General features: G+C 44.2%; 2 protein-coding genes across 2 annotated transcripts in view; both read right to left on the reverse strand.

Moving 5' to 3' along the window:
* LOC142259328 (uncharacterized) overlaps positions 1 to 23,336 on the reverse strand; it is a 402,688-nt gene that overhangs the window by 24,354 nt on the left and 354,998 nt on the right. The window contains 2 exon segments of the mRNA XM_075331795.1: positions 12,576 to 12,636; positions 12,638 to 13,474. Of these exon segments, the coding sequence (XP_075187910.1) occupies positions 12,576 to 12,636; positions 12,638 to 13,474 (898 nt within the window).
* Positions 18,279 to 19,573, reverse strand: LOC142259323 (gastrula zinc finger protein XlCGF66.1-like). Its single transcript, XM_075331791.1, has 3 exons — positions 18,810 to 19,573; positions 18,501 to 18,680; positions 18,279 to 18,419 (listed from the first exon to the last, which is right to left on the reverse strand). Exons 1-3 carry the CDS (start codon positions 18,885 to 18,887, stop codon positions 18,279 to 18,281), a joined length of 399 nt encoding a protein of 132 aa, XP_075187906.1. The 5' UTR covers positions 18,888 to 19,573.

The raw sequence follows: 23,336 nt of genomic DNA on the forward strand, positions 1-23,336 counted from the left end.
GTGTACGGAGCAGAGCCGTGTGTGTGCGAGGTGTACGGAGTGGAGCCGTGTGTGTACGAGGTGTACGGAGCAGAGCCGCGTGTGTACGAGGTGTAAGGAGCGGAGCCGCGTGTGTATGAGGTGTACGGAGCGGAGCCGTGTGTGTGCGAGGTGTACGGAGTGGAGCCGTGTGTGTACGAGGTGTACGGAGCAGAGCCGCGTGTGTACGAGGTGTAAGGAGCGGAGCCGTGTGTGTATGAGGTGTACGGAGCAGAGCCGTGTGTGTGCGAGGTGTACGGAGCAGAGCCGTGTGTGTGCGAGGTGTACGGAGTGGAGCCGTGTGTGTACGAGGTGTACGGAGCAGAGCCGCGTGTGTACGAGGTGTAAGGAGCGGAGCCGCGTGTGTATGAGGTGTACGGAGCGGAGCCGTGTGTGTGCGAGGTGTACGGAGTGGAGCCGTGTGTGTACGAGGTGTACGGAGCAGAGCCGCGTGTGTACGAGGTGTAAGGAGCGGAGCCGTGTGTGTATGAGGTGTACGGAGCAGAGCCGTATGTGTGCGAGGTGTACGGAGCAGAGCTGCGTGTGTACGAGGTGTATGGAGCGGAGCCGTGTGTACGAGGTGTATGGAGCGGAGCCGCGTGTGTACGGAGCGGAGCCGCGTGTGTACGAGGTGTACGGAGCAGAGCCGCGTGTTTACGAGGTGTACGGAGCGGAGCCGCGTGTGTACGAGGTGTACGGAGCAGAGCCGCGTGTTTACGAGGTGTACGGAGCGGAGCCGCGTGTGTACGAGGTGTACGGAGCGGAGCCGCGTGTGTACGAGGTGTACGGAGCGGAGCCGCGTGTGTACGAGGTGTACGGAGCGGAGCCGCGTGTGTACGAGGTGTACGGAGCGGAGCCGCGTGTGTACGAGGTGTACGGAGCAGAGCCGCGTGTGTACGAGGTGTACGGAGCAGAGCCGCGTGTGTACGAGGTGTACGGAGCGGAGCCGCGTGTGTACGAGGTGTACGGAGCGGAGCCGCGTGTGTACGAGGTGTACGGAGCGGAGCCGCGTGTGTACGAGGTGTACGGAGCGGAGCCGCGTGTGTACGAGGTGTACGGAGCAGAGCCGCGTGTGTACGAGGTGTACGGAGCAGAGCCGCGTGTGTACGAGGTGTACGGAGCAGAGCCGCGTGTGTACGAGGTGTACGGAGCAGAGCCGCGTGTGTACGAGGTGTACGGAGCAGAGCCGTGTGTGTACGAGGTGTACGGAGCGGAGCCGTGTGTGTACTAAGTGAATGGAGCGGAGCCGCATCGAAATGCTCCCAAAAGAGTTCATAGCTGCGCCATTGGGAGCCATGGTCTTGGTTTTCTGTGAAGGGCTCACTAAGTGAGGTAATGGAGGCTGTAGGCAGACAGGAGACTGAAAGCCGTGGACGGACATGGAGCAGATATCCTGGAAAACCTGGGGCGAGTAGCAGAGGCACTACCAGTCACAGGCATACAGCAGAAGTCCTGAAGACAGCAGACAGGCTGCAGAGGTACTGACACCCACAGGCAGACAGGTAACTGAGGTATTGGAAGCCACAGACGTCCTGGAGACCTCAGACAGGTGCAGACATACTGGAAGCCACAGGCAGATTGGTAGCTGAGGTGCTGGAGGCCACAGATAGTCTGGAGATGTTCTGGAGGCTGCAGACAAGTCGCTGTGCACAGACTAATAGTCCTAATACCAGGACACAGGGGTGTATCTTGGTAGCCTTATATAGGCCAGTTAAGCTCAGCACATGGAGCGTGTCCGGCTACTTACAAAGCCCAACATGGAGCACAGGAAAGTTTAGCAGAGCGGGGGAAGGGGCAGATCCCAGACACGGGACAGGCGTGTAACAAGTGGATGTTGTCAGACAAATATCCAACAATGATCCAGAAAATTGTGACAACTCTGAATGTTTCTTCCCCTTACATCTATTGATTAATTCTCTATTGATCTATTCTCCCCTTTATCAGTGAATACCATTTATTTTTATCCTTTATCAAGTAAAATAATAATTGCAGATAATGAAAGTCATTCTTCTGTTACCCAAATCTCTGCTGAACATTACACAATGCACATATCACATTCCTCTAATACAGGGGTCTCAAACTCAGCTGGGTGTATGGGCCACACAGAGAAAAAAATAATTTGGGGGGGCCGCATTCTTTGCAGGAAAAAGTGACATTTTTATTGGTACCATATATTATTTTTTTTTTACACACCTGTGGATCACTGATTTTGAACATTTTCACTTGTTTATCATAACAATAGTGCACATTCTTTATTTAAATATATATATAAAAAAAATGTGATGATTAAAAAAAAAGTCATACCTTATTTTGAGGGGTTTTTTTTTACATTTTATCCCTTTCTTGTAACTAATAGTGTTACAATTATCACTATATAGAAATTTTGGCCAACATCTTTTAGTAATATTCCCCATCTTGTTGTAATGTGCCCATCCTTGCCCCTTATAGTGTTGTGCCCCATCCTAGTCTCCATCCTTCAGTAATGTGCTCCTCCTTGTCCCCATCCTATAGTAATGTCCCCAGCCTTGTCCCCATCTTATCATAATATGCCCATCCTGTAGTAATGTGTGCATCTTTGTCCCCATCTTATAGTAATGTTCCCCATCCTTGTCCCCTTGAAGCAATCTCCCTATCCTGTAGTGCCGTCCCCATCCTATAGTACTGTCCCCATCCTATAGTACTGTCCCCATCCTATAGTACTGTCCCCATCCTATAGTACTGTCCCCATTCTATAGTAATGTGCCCATCCTACAGTAATGTCCCTATCCTATAGTAATGTGCCCATCCTACAGTAATGTGCCAACCTTGTTCCCATCCTATAGTAATGTCCCCAGCCTTGTCCCCATCTTATCATAATATGCCCATCCTGTAGTAATGTGTGCATCTTTGTCCCCATCTTATAGTAATGTTCCCCATCCTTGTCCCCTTGAAGCAATCTCCCTATCCTGTAGTACCGTCCCCATCCTATAGTTGTCCCATTCTACAGTAATGTGCCCATCCTACAGTAATGTCCCTATCCTATAGTAATGTGCCAATCTTGTCCTCATCCTATAGTAATGTCCCTATCCTGTAGTACTGTGCCCATCCTTATCCCCATCTTAAAGTAATGTCCCCAGCCTTGTACCCATCTTATCATAATATGCCCATCCTGTAGTATTGTGTGCATCTTTGTCCCCATCTTATAGTAATTTTCCCCATCTTTGTCCCCTTGTAGCAATCTCCCTATCCTGTAATACCGTCCCCATCCTATAGTACTGTCCCCATCCTATAGTACTGTCCCCATCCTATAGTTGTCCCATTCTATAGTAATGTGCCCATCCTACAATAATGTCCCCATCCTTTAGTAATGTGCCAATCTTCTCCTCATCCTATAGTAATGTCCCTATCGTACAGTAATGTCCCCAGCCTTGTCCCCATCCTATAGTAATGTGCCTATCCTTGTCCCTATCCTATAGTAATTTCCCTATCCTATAGTAATGTTCCCCATCCTTGTCCCCATCCTATAGTAATGTCCCCAGCCTTGTCCCCATCCTATAGTAATGTCCCCATCCTATAGTAATGGGCCTATCCTATAGTAATGTGCCTATCCTTGTACCTATCCTATAGTAATGTCCCCAGCCTTGTCCCCATCCTATAGTAATGCCCCCATCCAATAGTAATGTGCCTATCCTTGTCCCTATCCTATAGTAATTTCCCTATCCTATTGTAATGTCCCCAGCCTTATCCCCATCCTATAGTAATGTGCCTATCCTATAGTAATGTGCCTATCCTTGTACCTATCCTATAGTAATGTCCCCAGCCTTGTCCCCATCCTATAGTAATGTCCCCAAACAATAGTAATGTGCCTATCCTTGTCCCTATCCTATAGTAATTTCCCTATCCTATAGTAATGTCCCCAGCCTTGTCCCCATCCTATAGTAATGTCCCCATCCAATAGTAATGTGCCCATCCTTGTCCCTATCCTATAGTAATTTCCCTATCCTATAGTAATGTCCCCAGCCTTGTCCCCATCCTATAGTAATGTCCCCATCCAATAGTAATGTGCCTATCCTTGTCCCTATCCTATAGTAATTTCCCTATCCTATAGTAGTGTCCCCAGCCTTATCCCCATCCTATAGTAATGTGCCTATCCTATAGTAATGTGCCTATCCTTGTACCTATCCTATAGTAATGTCCCCAGCCTTGTCCCCATCCTATAGTAATGTCCCCATCCAATAGTAATGTGCCTATCCTTGTCCCTATCCTATAGTAATTTCCCTATCCTATAGTAATGTCCCCAGCCTTATCCCCATCCTATAGTAATGTGCCTATCCTATAGTAATGTGCCTATCCTTGTACCTATCCTATAGTAATGTCCCCAGCCTTGTCCCCATCCTATAGTAATGTCCCCAAACAATAGTAATGTGCCCATCCTTGTCCCTATCCTATAGTAATTTCCCTATCCTATAGTAGTGTCCCCAGCCTTGTCCCCATCCTATAGTAATGTCCCCATCCAATAGTAATGTGCCCATCCTTGTCCCTATCCTATAGTAATTTCCCTATCCTATAGTAATGTCCCCAGCCTTGTCCCCATCCTATAGTAATGTCCCCATCCAATAGTAATGTGCCTATCCTTGTCCCTATCCTATAGTAATGTCCCTATCCTATAGTAATGTCCCCAGCCTTATCCCCATCCTATAGTAATGTGCCTATCCTATAGTAATGTGCCTATCCTTGTACCTATCCTATAGTAATGTCCCCAGCCTTGTCCCCATCCTATAGTAATGTCCCCATCCAATCGTAATGTGCCTATCCTTGTCCCTATCCTATAGTAATTTCCCTATCCTATAGTAATGTCCCCAGCCTTGTCCCCATCCTATAGTAATGTCCCCATCCAATAGTAATGTGCCCATCCTTGTCCCTATCCTATAGTAATTTCCCTATCCTATAGTAATGTCCCCAGCCTTATCCCCATCCTATAGTAATGTTTCTAAAGAAACGCAAGTAGGAGGAAAAATATGCAGAGCACTGCTTACCATATGTAAAATCCTGGCAGCGGTTTTCTCAGCGGGTCCGTTCAGTATTAAACAGCCATGTGCAGTCCTTCAGCATGTAGCAGAGCGCTATGCGCCTTCTGAATCTCTGCCAAGTCCATACGGCTAGAGGAGAACAGCTGATGACTAACCCGCAGTGCTGATGCCATAGTCCAGAAAGTCCATCAGAAGAAAAAGAAGAATGGCAGCACTCTGCGGTGTAAGTTGATTTTTAATAGCGCTTCATGCAGACAGGTGAGACTGACACAGGGATGCAGAGGGAGGAGAGCACGAGGACGACGGTACCGTTTCGCACCTCTAAGGGTGCATTCATGGGTCCATACAAAAAACATGGGTATTAGCCTCTTATATAGGGCGTTTTCAAACACATGTTACAATTAAAAACAATTAAAACATTCACAGAAAAATAACATTCAATTGGCAGAGAAATATGTTAGCAATAGTTCTAGTTTAAGAAGTCATTTCTGGCAGAAAGAAGAGAACAACATGATAAATAACTAGACCTATGCTACCACAGTAACTGGTACAGCATGTTATTATCTCTATATAAATCCTGCTAAAATAGCATTAGATGTAACATTGTATATAATATATCAATTTAACATCCCTTGAAAAAAGGGGTGGGGAAGATGGGCAAAAACATATATCATTATCGATTATCTCATGCTGTACCAGTGACTGTGGCCAAATATAATTTCAAAATATCTATAAAAAGATTACCAGGTCATTTTTATTATTGAAGCCTATGGGCCCCATAGCTTTAGTCTCCATAATCCAACGTGCCTCTCTTCTTAAGAGGTATTTATGTGTGTCGCTTCCTGCTGGGGATGGTGTAATTTATTTCTACGGATTTCCAAATAGATCTATACAAATCCTGCCGGAAAATACATTTAAAAAAATATTTTGCAGATTCTAACACCCCAAAAAAAGAATTAGATATAGCAGAGCGACCGTGCAACATAGGCCCATTGGGTTTCAGTTTCGAGGGTTCAACCTTTGATCAAATAAGAGAGGACGCCCTAACACTGTTAAGTTTAACAGCTAACAGAGCAACGCAACAGCACTTATATACTGGTATAAAATCTTGTTTTTTTCCACCAGTAGCCCAAGGGAACTGTATAGATCTACAGTATTTCAAAAGTTGGTTCTACGTGACATACTCGTAGAATGTTTAAACTATCCCACCATGTCCCCCACTTTAACAAAGGCAGAGTCATTAGCAGTTAAAACATTGGAGTCTTGGGAAGACGTAGTAATACGTAAAGCGGACAAGGGGGAGCAACTGTAATATTAAGTACAGAATACAAGAATCCAATAGACAGCTGACCCCACAGTATATACAAGACTTAAAGAAAACCCAATGGCCAAAATTAAAGAAAAATGATGCAGTTTTCTAAACAGACAAGTAACATTAGGAACAATATCCAACAAGAAAGCAGAGAGCTTGTTGCCCCCACACCCAAATAGACCTCACTGGTACTTCGCTCCGAAGATCCACAAGTCACTAGTGAAACCACCGGGATGGCCTACAGTATAGTGTCAGGGGTGGGTTCAGTAACAGAACCACTATCCAGTTATTTACACTAGTTGCTGAACCCACTCCTGAGAGAAATTCGATCTTATATATGAGATTCAGAAGACTGCCTAATGGCTTTAAGGGACATTCAGTGGCAACCAGGTTATAGTCTGGTTTCAATAGATGTCGAAAGCCTCTACACCCGGATCCCACAAGATCTGGGTGTGGAGGCGGTAAGACATTTTTTGGAACTTATGGGAGAATCCATACTCTTTACCAATTTTGTAATTTTGTATGTGAAGCGCTAACATTAGTCCAAAAAACAATGTCTTCAAATTTGGAGATGCATGGTATTTACAGCATGGGGGTGTGGCCATGGGCAGCCGCATAACATGTACTTTGGCCAACTTGTTTTTGGCAAGATTTGAGGGTGACGTGATTTATAACCACACAAACGAATTTCTGTGCCATATAAAACATTTTTTCCGCTATGTGGATGACATCCTAATAGTATGGGATGGCACACAGGTTCAGTTTGTTGAATTTATGAACGGGATAAATCTTTCAAACAGGTACAATGTTTTTCACCAGTGTATTTGGGGGAGCCTCTTTAGAATTTCTGGATATTAAGATAACAATACAAGACAACAACATAAAACCAGATACAGTCATATGAAAATGTTTGGGCACCCCTATTAATGTTTAACTTTTTTCTTTATAACAATTTGGGTTTTTGCAACAGCTATTTCAGTTTCATATATCTAATAACTGATGGACTGAGTAATATTTCTGGATTGAAATGAAGTTTATTGTACTAACAGAGAATGTGCAATCCGCATTTAAACAAAATTTGACCAGTGCGAAAGTATGGGCACCCTTATCAATTTCTTGATTTGAACACTCCTAACTACTTTTTACTGACTTACTAATGCACTAAATTGGTTTTGTAATCTCATTGAGCTTTGAACTTCATAGGCAGGTATATCCAATCATGAGAAAAGGTATTTAAGGTGGCCACTTGCAAGTTGTTCTTCTATTTGAATCTCCTATGAAGAGTGGCATCATGGGCTCCTCAAAACAACTCTCTCAAATGATCTGAAAACAAAGATTATTCAACATATTTGTTCAGGGGAAGGATTCCAAGAAAAGCACTTGCTACCCACAGTAAAATTTGGTGGAGGTTCCATCATGCTTTGGGGCTGTGTGGCCAATGCCGGCATCGGGCATCTTGTTAAAGTTGAGGGTCGCATGGATTCAACTCAGTATCAGCAGATTTTTGACAATAATGTGCAAGAATCAGTGACGAAGTTGAAGTTACGCAGGAGATGGATATTTCAGCAAGACAATGATCCAAAACACCGCTCCAAATCTACTCAGGCATTCATGCAGAGGAACAATTACAATGTTCTGGAATGGCCATCCCAGTCCCCAGACCTGAATATCATTGAACATCTGTGGGATGATTTGAAGCGTGCTGTCCATGCTCGGCGACCATCAAACTTAACTGAACTGGAATTGTTTTGTAAACAGGACTGGTCAAATATACCTTCATCCAGGAACTCATTAAAAGCTTCAGGAAGCGACTAGAGGCTGTTATTTTTGCAAAAGGAGGATCTACAAAATATTAATGTCACTTTTATGTTGAGGTGCCCATACTTTTGCACCGGTCAAATTTTGTTTAAATGTGGATTGCACATTTTCTGTTACTACAATAAACCTCATTTCAATCCAGAAATATTACTCAGTCCATCAGTTATTAGATATATGAAACTGAAATAGCTGTTGCAAAAACCCAAATTGTTATAAAGAAAAAAGGTTAACATTAATAGGGGTGCCCAAACTTTTTCATATGACTGTATATACAGGAAACCTTCATCAGTCAATACACTACTGAGACATGATAGTGCTCACCCAGATCACATAAAAAAGTCAGTGCCATACTCTCAATTTTTGAGGATTAAAAGACTGAATAGCAGTAGGGAACGATTTCTTGAACAAGCAAATAGCCTGGCTGATAGATTGAGAGAGAGAGAGGGGATACCCGCAAGATGTAATATCTAAGGCCCTAGAAATCTAACCAGGTAGTGAATAAAAATAACAATCAAAATCTCACAAATAAACTGGTAAAATAGAGAGGTTCAGGTTCAATTTTAAATTTGGACGAATGGATACAACAATAACATCTGTAATTAATAGGCATTGGCACATTATAGAGAATGATAAACACGTATAAGAGATAGCAGTACACAAACCCCAAATTACCTACAGACGGTCGAAAAACCTAGGGAACATGTTAATAAAAAGAAGATTTGTTCCACAAAAAACATGGTTGGAAAACGCAGCCCCTATAGGTAACCACAGATGCGGCCACTGTTCCTACTGTAACCAACACATGACGGGTCAAACCGTAAAGATTGGAGGGAAATGGCATACAGTAAAAGAACTGATTACTTGCCGCACTAAATGAAGCGTATATTATATTCTGCCCTTGTGGATTTTTTACATAGCAAAACTATCAGACCCCTCTTTATAAGATTCAGAGAACATTTACACTTCCATAAGCACAGGTATAGGAGCCACATGCCTTATTACACACATGCATGAGGTACATAAGCACAGGTATAGGAGCCACACGCCTTATTACACACATGCATGAGGTACATAAGCACAGGAATAGGAACCACACACCTTATTACACACATGCATGAGGTACATAAGCACAGCTATAGGAGCCACACGCCTTATTACACACATGCATGAGGTACATAAGCACAGGTATAGGAGCCACACGCCTTATTACACACATGCATGAGGTACATAAGCACAGGTATAGGAGCCACACGCCTTATTACACACATGCATGAGGTACATAAGCACAGGTATAGGAGCCACACGCCTTATTACACACATGCATGAGGTACATAAGCACAGGTATAGGAGCCACACGCCTTATTACACACATGCATGAGGTACATAAGCACAGGTATAGGAGCCACACGCCTTATTACACACATGCATGAGGTACATAAGCACAGGTATAGGGGCCACACGCCTTATTACACACATGCATGAGGTACATAATGGTGACCAGAAATTGTTGAAGTTTGCGGGTTTAGATACAATTACACCATCCCCAGCAGGAGGCGACACACATAAATACCTCTTAAGAAGAGAGGCACGTTGGATCATGGAGACTATGGGGCCCACAGGCTTCAATTATAAAAATGACCTCGTAATCTTTTTATAGATATTTTGAAATTATATGTGCCCACGGTCACTGATACAGCATGACATAATGCAATGGATAATGGTATATGTTTTTGCCCCTCTCCCCCCCTTTTTCCAAGGGATGATAAATTGTTATATTATATATAAAGTTATATCTAATGTTATTTTAACAGGATTTATATATAGATAATAACATGCTTTAGCAGTTACTGTGGTAGCATAGGTCTATTTATTTATCATGTTGTTCTATTCTTTCTGCCAGAAATGACTTCTTAAACTAGAACTATTGCTAACATATTTCTCTGCCAATAGATTGTGTTATTTTTCTGTGAATGTTTTAATTGTTTTTAATTGTAACATGTGTGTTTGAAAACACCCTATATAAAAGGCTAATATCCATGTTTTCTCTGTATGGACCCGTGAAAGCACCCTTAGAGGTGCGAAACGGTACCGTCGTCCTCGTGCTCTCCTCCCTCTGCATCCCTGTGTCAGTCTCACCTGTCTGCATGAAGCGTTATTAAAAATCAACTTACACCGCAGAGTGCTGCCATTCTTCTTTTTCTTCTGAGTCCTGACCTTTCTCCCCTGCCCCTCCCGTCTAGGAAAGCAGACAGAGACGGGTGAACAGAGCAGCACCCGACCTACAAAGGCCCACCCACAATGCACAACTCACTCAAAGTGCAGTGCATTTCTGCAACTTTGATTAGATATTTCAGCAACCAAGCAACCCATTTTTCTATAACAGGTATGCTTGGATTCAGCATCCTTGTGCCAGTATGGCACTGCCTTTACTTCATATAGCAAAATCCTGGAGGTTGGTTCTCCTTTAAGATTCCTTTCTCAAAGGCTTTTGTGATGAGGGGAGCATATTTTGTTTTAAATGTAGAAAAAGTATCCATAGTTGTAATCCCTTAGTGTATGGGGTTGGAGAAAATAATCTGAGCTTCCTTATATAGTCATCTCTGTTTTGGATGACTATTCCATCCCCCTTGTCGGCTGATAGTTAGTATATCTGAATCATTGCATAATGATTTCGTGCAACCTTTTCTTTTTATATTTAGGTTATTTTGTGTAGATGGGAGTGTAAAATTTCTGATTTTATTGAACTCTTCAAGTACCAAGTAGAGGAAAATGTTAAAAAAATGACCTTGGCTTTCAAAGGGATAAAAGCTTGATTTTGAAAAAACATCAATATGTAGTGGTGTGTCATATAGAAATTAGAAAATTCATAAAGACGCAACAACACCCCTATGAAGCTGACCCCCTCCTTTGGAAACAGGTAACTAAGCATACCCTGATCTGGGCCTAAGTAAGGATGGTACGGATGAGCTCTTCGTCAACACCACTAAGGCTCTGTGTAACAACAAGAGGAGGCAACCGCTGCAAACCACAGCCAGGAACAACTATAAACCTCACCCAAAGCACCGCAGGGTGAGGTTTATAAAGGAAGTCAGTGGCTGACAACTGAGAGGAATAACTGACAGTTTCACAGAGTCATGGAGTCCACTGCTGCAGAAACAGAGAACTGTCAGATAACAACATGTGCTGCAAATTTCTGGGATTTTCCAACACTTCTGCCACTGGATTGTCAGCCGGCCGTGACATTTCCGTGACATCCCCACACTATTTTTGTGCGAAATGCCTACAGCTCTGCCTCAACTCTAGAGGTTCTGAGGAAAAATCATCACATCTAAACAATGGAGAAAGACAGGCATGAAGAATATACATTTACAAGTATTTATTAACAAAACCAGTTTTGAAATGCAATTATATACAATGTGATATACTTAAGAGTTCCTATCTACAATCTGGGGCTGCGCTTTTAGTAAATAAGGCAGTGGGTAAACTGGGATTAGTGAATTATCTAAATATAATCTAGTATCAAAACCTTTCTCAAATGTTCATAAAGGCTCTCGAAATACCCAACTTACTAGCAAAGTGGAGCTCGAATTTTAATTTTGTGGGATCTCAGTGTGCAGAGCGGGATCCCACAAATCTATGCAGCTGCTCTAAGCATGAGACACTGCTCTCTCACCTAATCCAGCGCGGTCACTTACTTTTTCAAGGTTTTACTGAACTGCTTAAGAAGGATGCCGCAGAGCTGGGGTTGTAGAGCTCACTCTTTCATGGTGAGAATGATCTCTGAGATTTGTGGGATCTCACAACCTGGAAGTTCATTTTGGGGGACATTAGGGACAGTTCTAAAAGTTTTGGAACTGGATTATATTTAAAAAATTCACTAATCTGCGGCTCTTCACTGTTTAAGTAAATAATAAAGGCAGACACAGATTTGTGATAAGCACTATTTAAAAGCAAAGTCATCAAACACATTGCACTAGAAACTAGGGGATATTACCCTCGTAACAGTGTCAGCAGCAGATCCCCCATAACAGTGCTTCATGCCCACATTTTTCCTTCAATATTTTTCCCTATTTTCCTCCTTCAAAACCTAGGTGTGTCTTATGGTCCGAAAAATACGATAGGTTTAAAAAGAGAGAACATTTTTCTTTCAACTCACCAATTCTTACTTGAGCAATTGTAGCCGAATTTTGGATAAACCCTTTGACTTATGGTACATCATGATGGCTTCTCCCGTGTGACTCATCTGACAACAGGACCTGATTAATGATAAAAATCATTTGGCAAATTCTGAAAACAAGAATGGCTGCTCCATTCTGTTGGTTTTCTGATGGTTGGCAAGACTTGATTTACCAGTTATACATTTCAATTATTCACAACATGAAAAAGGTTCCTTCCCTGTGCGGCTTCTTCACATGTTTAACTAGATCTGATTTCTGAGAATAACATTTTCCACCTTCAGAGCATAAAAATGGTTTATTTTGTGTGATATTTTTGATGGTAAACAAGACCTGATTTCCTAGTAAAACATTTACCACATTCTGGGCATAAAAATGGCTTCTCCCCTGTGTGAGATCTTTGATGAAGAACAAGGTGTGATTTCTGAATAAAACATTTGCCACACTCTGAACATGAAAATGGCTTCTCACCTGTGTGATTTTTTTGATGTCTAACAAGGTGTGATTTCCGCATAAAACATTTCCCACACTCTGAACATGTAAATGGCTTCTCCCCTGTGTGATTTTTTTGATGTCTAACAAAGTGTGATTTCTGAATAAAACATTTTCCACATTCTGAACATGAAAATGGCTTCTCCCCTGTGTGAATTTTCTGATGTTTAATGAGGCATATTTTCTGAATAAAACATTTCCCACACTCTGAACATAAAAATGGCTTCTCCCCTGTGTGATTTTTCTGATGTCTAACAAGGTGTGATTTCTGAATAAAACATTTCCCACACTCTGAACATAAAAATGGCTTCTCCCCTGTGTGCTTTTTTTGATGTCTAACAAGGTCTGATTTCTGAATAAAACATTTCTCACACTCTGAACATGAAAATGGTTTCTCCCCTGTGTGAGATCTTTGATGCCAAATAAGAACTGATTTCCAAATAAAACATTTCCCACACTCTGAACATGAAAATGGCTTCTCCCCTGTGTGACATCTTTGATGCTCAAGAAGTTGTGATTTCCAATTAAAACATTTTCCACATTCTGAACATGAAAATGGCTTCTCCCCTGTGTGAAGTTTCTGATGTGTAACAAGGTTTATTTTCTGAATAAAACATTTCCCACACTCTGAACATGAAAATGGTTTCTCCCTTGTAGGAGCCGTTTCATGTTTCACATGCCTTCTGTAACTTTTATTTTGCTTACAATTCTGTAATAAATTGGAATTTTGGACTTGTTTGAAAAGATCAGATGATAGAGCTTTCCAAGGAAGGACTGGAGGTATATCTGGGACAGCAGCATGCTCTTCATATGTATCATGTGTGACACTTTCATCATCTGTTTTAAATTCTGAAGATATTAGATTTCCATCTGAACTCCTGATATAGTCATCGGCTAAAAATAAACACAATGTTATTATTTTTAAATTATATAATTTTGAAAGTAGATTTATTTTTTTAAACCATAACATAAGAAATTAAATTAAGAAACAAATTATTCTGAATCTGTTTTCCAATTTCGAGATCTAAGAGTTACACCTTCGTTAACTCCGATCTCCCATTCCTAGCACCAGTTCTCTGGAATGTGCTACAGTAAATAATCTGATTGATTGTTGCAATGTGACTGTAGGATAATGAGGGACAGGGGGCTCCTATACTTTCCCTCATAATAGGAGACCTTAGGCTATCCCTAACCTCTGGATTACCCCTGAACATGGAAGGAAGGGGCAGGAGTATGATGGAAATACAGATTAAGACAGAACGGAAAACCAAAATTCAAACACAATGCAAACTCACAGAAATAAACAGTGAAAGACCAAGGAGAAAAGCAAGAGCAGGAAGGCAGAAACAAAAAGACAACAAAGGTTAACACCACAACTGCTCACAGCAATAATGCACAACAATCATTAGTTTGTATCACAACACCTCACCAGACCTGTATAGGTAAACTATAGCTGGCATTAATGGAATAGTCATATATACAGCATATACAGCATATACAGAAGGGGAGCGAATGATACTGGCTCCCCTACAGCATGTGATCAAAGACATTAACAAGGAGTTCAACAGAGTATAACTCTTGCTAGCCTTACTAATTATGTGGTTTGATGCCTGTATCTCGGTGTGCGGCTCACGACATCAGAGAAGTTAGCAAGCAGAGGGCTAGAATCTGCAAGTTACACAGATCCTGATGCCGCCATGACAGTTGTGACATTGATCCACAACATAGACAATTTCAAAAAGGGTTTTTTCGAAGACGAAAATAAAATAGAGACAGATGCCAAATATTTAATGGGTTTGTCTGGGACTGTAACATTGATGGCCTATCCTTAGGCTTTGTAACCAAAGTAGGTAGCAGGGTCTTGCTGTCTGTGCAGATAAATATTAGGGCTCCAATTCATCAAGACCGGCGATGTACAATGAAAATTGATGTCAGGGACTGGTGTGAGATTTTTGGCATAGGGAACATCGCAGTTTGTTATGAATTAGAGTAGCGGTGACATCACACCCTTCTTCTGGCCAAGCTCTGCCCATTTTGGCAAAGCTGGTTAAAATTGGTGTGAAACTTCCAAAAGTTGCACAATTTATTTTTTATACATTCATTTATTATTGACTGTAGAATGGCTATGACGTATCAATGTTTGGAATCAGCGGTACAAAACGATGTTGATGAAATAGAGAATCATGACTGTAAGGCACTAGAGTGTTAATAAGTGCTGAGAAAACCGTGCAATGTAAAAACAACAACGGTCATCGTAATCAAAGCAAACAAGAGACTATAAAAAATATAGCTCTGCAGTGCAGCCAGGCCAACTATCTGTCCTTATAAAACCCTTCTCCGGTCTTCTTTCCAAGCTTATTGAGGAATTCACTGGAGGCAAAAAGGGGGTTTTCAGGTTCCATCTGGTACCAACCATCAATGATGTATTTACTAGTGTCAAGACCAACATAATCCAAAAGCTCAAAAGTACCCATTGGGTAACGGGCTTCCACTTTCATTGCAATATCCATGTCTTCCTTAGATGCATGACCTCTTTCATGAAGATGCACGAATTCCATTAGGTATGGTACCAGAAGACGGTTAACAATGAACCCTGGGGTGTCCTTACATGACACAGGCATCTTTCCTAGTGTTTAACTGAAGTCCATGAGAGAGTTAGAAGTCGTTTGGCTAGTCATTGGTGTTTTAACGACCTCCACCCGCTTCATCATTGGTACTGGATTAAAGAAATGCAGCCCTCCGAACTGATCCTGCCTAGTTGTGGAGTTGGCTATGTCAATAAGAATGTGTTGCTGGCAAATATGGTGTGTTCTGGTGCAAATTTGTCCAGTGTCTTGATTAGTGCGTTTTTCCACTTCCAAGTTTTCTATTATGGCTTCCACCACCAGATCATTGCTGTGCACCACGGTCGCTGGGTCTGTGCTTGTGCTGAATTTGAGAGGGTTTTGCTGATGAACTATGAAGCAGCCTCAGACTTGTCCGCAAACATCTTCTTAGTGACCCTTTTCAAGCTGTCTTCAATACTTTTCGCAGACTTTTTCAAGATGTCATCAGTCTGGTCAACTAAAAAAAAAGTGTGTCTGCTTGCTGCAGCTACCTGCGCTATCCCGACACCCATAAGACCTCCTCCGATCACAGTCACGTCAGCTTCTTCGCAGTGGTTAAGGCTATGTCGAGGCCACGTCTGCTTGTACTGCTGGGAGCTGAAGGACATACGAGTGGTGTCAGCACAACGCGCCATGATGATTTAGTCACACAATCTTTTTTCACAGCTCTGTGTTGCACAAAAAATTGATTGAAAAGTGATTTCTGACAGAATTCTTGCATAATTGCTTTGAAGAATCAAGGTCTAGGTGTCAAATCTCCTTCTGTAGGTGTCTCCAATCCTTCCAGGGTAGTTTGCCAGTAGTTCACATTCTCTAAAGCAATAATTTTATTAGATATTTTTTGGTAGTTTAAAAATGTGGTACTTCAGTGTGCGGCTGTAACTTTTATTTTTCTATTATCTAGCTATCTACACACACACACACACACACACACACACACACAGCAACCTGTCTCCTCTTCAGCTTCATACTCCTGCAAGTAAAAGACCTTTGGTCACATGACGTGATGTCAAAAAGGTTCTTGAACAGTCCTATAATCGGCATATAAACACTGGGGCCGCTAGGAAAATGGGGGCCCTGTGAAATTGCCCAGTTTTCTCTCCCTTTTCCTAATGCCAGCGTAACGCCCTGGAAAACAAGGTAGATGTACACATAGGCCCTCGCATAACACCTATCCCCCCAGGGAAGGACAGGCACACCAGTGGGCGGGACCAGGCGGTTAGGAAATGCCCACCTAGGGGTCTGGAGAGTCGGGGCGGGAAAACAGTCAGTTACCGTTCAAGTTGGAGTTGAATGGAGGTGCCAAGTTGACAGGTGCCAGGGTCGGAGCCTTGACACCTTGGCTAGGTGGCAGACGATAGCCAGAGTCTGCAAGAGATGGGAAGACGGCTGCCGGGGATCCGAGGTGGACCGGGACAGGCTTGGAGCCAGCCGGTACCGACACCGGAGAACCGACCCAAAAACCGTGTGCACAGAGCGGGTACTTGGACTCTGAAGCCAGGACCGGCACCGACGGCCTAGCTAATTAACCAATTGAGGGCAGGATTTTAGGTCCTGTCCCAACCTAAGTCCCGAAAAGTAGACAACCACCCACCGAGAGGGATAGGGCAACCGCCAGGGCCCGTAGATCCCAAGGGTCAGCGTCAGACAGGCACGGCTCCCAACCAAAGGACCGGGAGCGGACTCCCGTGTTTCAAACTGGGAAGTCCTACCTACAACACACTGAGAGCAGAGGAGAGAGACTTTGACTACCAGCCCGTGTGTGAGACCAGATACACCCGTCTGCGGCAGCCGGCCACCATCACCTTGGTTTACCACAAGACTTGAGTGCTTTATTTGACCGTAACATCCCTGGCATGGCCGGGTGCGCTGGCACCTGCAATCACCATCCTCAGCATAGAGACACTGACATCACGGAGTGGTTAACATCCAGCTGCCAGCCCAACGTCCCCAGGAGCCCCGCAACGGCAGCGGTGGTGCTGCATCTCACCGCACACCGTGGGTGGCGTCACAGACATTTTACAACCAATCCCATATAAATACGTCCCCTTGTATTCGGAGTGTCCGCGCGACCCCCGGGTCCGGAGAACCCCTCGAGCCGTACTGTAGATCCGGATCCGAGCAGCACTGGCTGCTGGCACGGGGGCGCCACACCAGTCCAGCATGCCAGCCTGTCTTCTGTTCAATTATTTTAGACTCCTGCAATTAAGAGACCTTTGGTTACATCATGTCACATGACTTCATCAAAGGTCCTTAAACAATCAACTTCTGAATACAACTGATGGGGTCCTTAAGAAAGTGTGATTCCTGAGAAATTGCACAGTTTGACTCCTCCCAATGCTGGCCCTGACTGTAACTAGGACTTATTTTTAGGAAAACTGGGTATTCATGAACCCTCTGCAGGTCTTTGAGTTGCCTTCATAAAGACATAGAGACGGTAATAGAAACAAACAGCAGAAGAAGCAGAAGCAAAAAAAATACAGCTAAAAAAACCCCAGAGCAGAAAACCTAAAAATGTAAACACAAAATTAGTGCAGAAAGTACATGAGTAGAAATCTCTTACTGGATAGAGCTGGAGGAAACACATCCTGAGGAACATCGGGATCTTCTTCTTTACAGTCCTGTGGGAGAAGAGGACGGGGACATCTCTCTGGTGTTGTCCTCTTACTGGATAGAGCTGGAGGAAACACATCCTGAGGAACATCGGGATCTTCTTCTTTACAGTCCTGTGGGAGAAGAGGACGGGGACATCTCTCTGGTGTTGTCCTCTTACTGGATAGAACTGGAGGAGACACATACAGGGACTGAATTCATTCCTTACATACAGATAATTATAGGCCGTGTGTATTTAGTCCTGTCTATTACCTGGTGATGTGAGGGGCTGGGGATCCTCCATCATGACGTCCTTGTACAGGTCTTTGTGTGCTTCTAAATACTCCCACTCCTCCATGGAGAAATAGACGGTGACGTCCTGACACCTTATAGGAACCTGACACATACAATGATACCGTCACCCCCGATCCCTTCATAGCGTTACTGTATAATGTCCCAGCATTCCCAGCAGTGTCACCTCTCCAGTCAGCAGCTCAGTCATCTTGTAGGTGAGTTCCAGGATCTTCTGGTCATTGATGTCCTCATGTATCGGGGGGTGAGGTGGAGGCCCCGTGATTGGGCTCAGGGGTCTTCCCCATCCCTCAGACACAGGGGCCTGACAGCGCTCACTAGAGGTCTTCTTCACTACTGTGTAATCCTGGTTATGGAGAGACACAGTAATAAATCTCACTCCAGACATTTCCAGAGTCCTCACCTCTCCAGTTCTGTCCATCTGTTATTCCCATAGATAAGAATGATGTAATGTGACGTCATCAGAATCTCTCACCTCTCCAGTAAGCCGGAAGAGGATCTCTAGGGTGAGGTGTAATATCCTCTCCGCCATCTTGTCCCTGTCCATATCCATCCTTCACGGGGCAATCAGGAGAATTCTCTTCTATAGAAGATCTCCACTGAAAGGATCCGATATTGTAGGGACCTGAATGGGGAGAAGAAAGGGGCCGAGGACTGAGGGCAGAAAGGAGCCGAGGACTGAGGGCAGAAAGGGGCCGAGGACTGAGGGCAGAAAGGAGCCGAGGACTGAGGGCAGAAAGGGGCCGAGGACTGAGGGCAGAAAGGGGCCGAGGACTGAGGGCAGAAAGGGGCTGGGGACTGAGGGCAGAAAGGGGCCAAGGACTGAGGGCAGAAAGGGGCCGGGGACCGAGGGCAGAAAGGGGCCGAGGACTGAGAGCAGAAATGGGCCGGGGACTGAGGGTAGAAAGGGGCCGGGGACTGAGGGCAGAAAGAGGCCGAGGACCGAGGGCAGAAAGGGGCCGAGGACTGAGGGCAGAAAGGGGCCGAGGACTGAAGGCAGAAAGGGGCCGAGGAGCGAGGGCAGAAAGGGGCCGAGGAGCGAGGGCAGAAAGGGGCGAGGACTGAGGGCAGACGGGTTTCCTCACTTCCGGCCTCTCATAGTTGGGGCGTTTGTATCTATCAGAGATAAAGAAACAAAAACCTCACGATTCATAGAAATCAGCGAGAGAAAAACACCAATAAAGTCTCAGAGCTGAAGGGGTTAATGCTGCTTGCCCCAGTAATGGGGAATCTCCACACACCTCCACCTGCAGAGTCGCACACTAGATATATGGCTTCTCTGTGCTTACAGGACCTGTGATGATGTCACATGGAGGGGAGGAGTCAGGGGTCACATGATCAGCTCCTCAGTGTGTAGTCCTATATATGCGTGCAGACACTGGATGGGATGAGGTGCGGTGTCAGTGGACGGTTAGGCTGCTTTCACACATCCGGTTTTTCCTGTGCGGCACAATCCGGCACTTTGCAGGAAAAACGCAACCGTTTTATTTTTGCTGCCGGTTGCTTTTTTCCTGCATAGACTTTAATTATTGCCTCATTGTGCCTCATGGGCTTGCGTTCCGTCTGGTTTTTGCCGCATGCGGCAGATTTAGCTGATGCGGCGGCCGGATGGAACGTTGCCTGGCACGTTTTTTTTGTGCGGCAAAAAAAAACGCATCGCGCCGCATCCGGCCAATACGGCGCATTTTTCAATGCATGCCTATGGACGCCGGATGCGGTGCGATGCGGCAAAAACCGCATCCGGCCACCGCATGCGGTTTTGACCACTGCGCATGCTCAGCAGCATGCCGCAAGCGGCAAAAACCGGACGGGCCGCATGTAAAAAACTTATGCAAAGGATGCGGTGTTTCCGTTGCATAGGTTTCACAGCCGGATTGAGCCGCACGGCTCAAACCGGATGTGTGAAAGCAGCCTTATAGTAAACTATTCTTGCGTATGTATGTGACCCCTTCACACTCTTATTTCAATCTTTGCTTTATTGAATTCTTTATTGATAAGTTCAGGTGAGGAGAAGATTTGTTGAGTGACTTTAAAAAAGATGTTTGGAACAGATTGATCTTGATCACAAGTCGCTGAAAATGTGTGTATGACGTATATGGAGCAGAGCCGTATGTGTACGATGTGTATGAAGCAGTGCTATGTGTGTACGATGTCTACGTAGCGGAGCTGTCTATGTAGCAGAGCCGTGTGTGCACAACGTGTATGTAGTGGATACCCTCTTTTACCAGTTTATTAATCCCCAAAACACCCGTGCAGGTCCAACATAATCCACACGAGGTCCCATGACGATTCCAGCTCTGCTACATGTAAAGTTACAGCGCGCGATCATGGCACATGATCGCCTTCTATGAGGTTCAGGCAGAGACTGATCAGTGGTGACGTCACTTAGTTAGCGGCGGCCACAGCTGGAGGTTCCCACGGCCCTCCACTTGTGACCACAGGTACCTTGACCTCAGGTGACTTCAGTGACCTCACCTGAGTTCATTCACCGCTCATCACGTGACTCACTCAGTCTCTGCCTGACCATCACAGTGTAGGTAGGAAATACTGTGGATAGAAGCGCAGAATAGGGTCTTACCAGGTAAGGAAACAGATAAGCCAAGGTAATTTCATTCACCTATAAGGGTTGTGCCCGTCACAACTCCTAAATGCACATAAAAGAGGGCGGTAGCCGCAGCCCTGGAAAGCGAATTCAGACATATCGTGGGAGAGATTGAGGGTATGCCGCGCTATCACCAGAAAATCACATATTGATTATTATGCTTTTATTCAGGTTGACGCGTTTCAGAGAACTCTGTCTCCTTCATCAGGACATCAAGGAAAAATCATCAATTTACTACAGAGGAAATAACCTATATATATATACATACAGATACGTCAGAGGACCGCCCGCTGTATTTCAAATACTGGAGGGACAATCGACTAATCAAATAACGGCAACAAGATTTAAAGCATAATGTATTAAAAGACGACTTTAAAAGTCCTGGAAGTAACAAATATCTCAACAATATAGAAATTACAGAACAAAAAGGAAAAAGGGAAAACAGACCCAGTTAGAAGCCATGGAGGTGGCGGTCCGCCTGCGGGTGTTAATGTTGTGCAAATACAGATGAAGCCGCTCAGGAAGCAATGAAGAAAAATCCATGGAGGAAAGTAATTAATGAACATTTCTTCAGTTTTAAAAACAAAAAGGAATGCTGAAATAATTAATTTTAATTGAATTAAATAATATTAGTTATTGGTGGGGAGTGTTGATGTGCACCATATATTTGTATTCCTCAGTATAGTGATTCTAGCTGTGAAGGTTCAGAAAGCGAGTGCCAGAGCAAAAGCAGGAGTGCGCATGCGTGAGGGGTAACAGGAGCTCAGGTCCGTGGGAGAGAACCACACCGCGCATGCGTGGGGGTTAAAAGAGTTCAGACCGTGGGAATTACCTCACTACGTCTGCGCAGATTACGGAAAGTTCACAAGCTTCAAACAAGAAGCCCTCCTGCATGACTACAGTGCGAAGGACAGTGCCGGAATAACCACACACAGGACCCCATAATCACGCACCCCATCCCTCAATTAGAAACATGAATCTCTAACATCAATCATATACAATTTATAGTTATATAAATGTATAAATATAAACATTATTAAAATGAAACATATTTAAAAGTCAGGACATGAATTAAGATAATATAAAATTATCATAATATAAATAAATAATATAAAACCAAGAAATCTATTAAATTGAATAAAAATATATTGATAAAATAACACAGATCTGTCATCTCATTTACACCTATAGGCTTCAAAGTATTTAATTTGTATATCCAGAATGTTTATTTTATACTTAACACCTCCACTCCATTAGGGGTATTAGGAGGGATTTGTTCAATGGGGTCACCCTTAAAGCCATATTTTTATTATGAACTACCTTACAATGCCTAGAGAGTCCGTGTAGTAAAAAACAGTTTTAATATTCTGCCTGAGGGAATGAAGTCTGTTGTGGAGTGTCTGAGAGGTCCTGCCCACATACTGTTTATTACACTCGCATTCTATCAGGTATACAATAAAATAAGACTGACATCTGAGACGGCCCTCATCTGGGGTGCAGTATTCATCTTGGATACTGAGTAGGTCATCACCGGTAAACCACCATAACACATCTAACACATAACACGGGAGCTCTTTCACTGGGACTGGGCCAGGGTAGGTGCCAGGGGTGGCCATCACAGGTATGGGACCTCCTGCCCACTAGTTCAGCAACCCAGGAGGCGGGGCACCTTCAGGTGAAGTTAGGAGCCATCTCACACAAAATTCAGTTAGTGCCAGGTTGACACCCAGGAAGGGGGTCGAAAAGGCATCAGACAGAGACATCAGGAAAAGAAAACAGAATAGAAAGGGGCCCATTGTCTTGAGCTGAAGGCTCGACCCGGGTTCTTAGGTAGAAGGGGAATCCCAGAGTTCACGAGGAGTGCAGCAACCACCCGTGACCCGTTCCACAGTCCATAAGCTGTGGTGGAGGGAAGACCACTGGAAAGGAAACACAGAAGGAAACACCTGCCTCAACTTCCTAACTATCCTGGATTGGCTCGAGACCATAACAACAGAGCATGGCACTGCCAAGGCGGTGTAATCTCAGTGAGTAAAGAACTTTGACTGCAACCTCTGTGCCGTCCCGTCACTGTCGGCGATCAAATCATCACACCCCTGTGCCATAGGCGATTACTACTCCTAACATCCTCCCTGAGGCCTGAGCTCTGCCTGTGGAGAGCTGTACCATACAAGTTGCGTGATCATCCGCACCAGAGAAGACCTCCCGCAGCGGTGGCTAATACTTGGCCGCATACCACAGATGTCGTCACAAATACAAACTCCACACCCCATCTCCACTATTATTGACACCACTGGAGTCATGGAACCGGGCACGGCCGCTGTGACATCCCAAACCAATACCGGCCCGGTGACGAGTAATCCCCAAGACTAGAGTTGAGCGCGGTTCTAGGTTCGTGGT

This window comes from Anomaloglossus baeobatrachus (genome assembly GCF_048569485.1).
Source record: "Anomaloglossus baeobatrachus isolate aAnoBae1 chromosome 5 unlocalized genomic scaffold, aAnoBae1.hap1 SUPER_5_unloc_8, whole genome shotgun sequence".
In the NCBI taxonomy this organism is placed as follows: Eukaryota; Metazoa; Chordata; class Amphibia; order Anura; family Aromobatidae; genus Anomaloglossus; species Anomaloglossus baeobatrachus.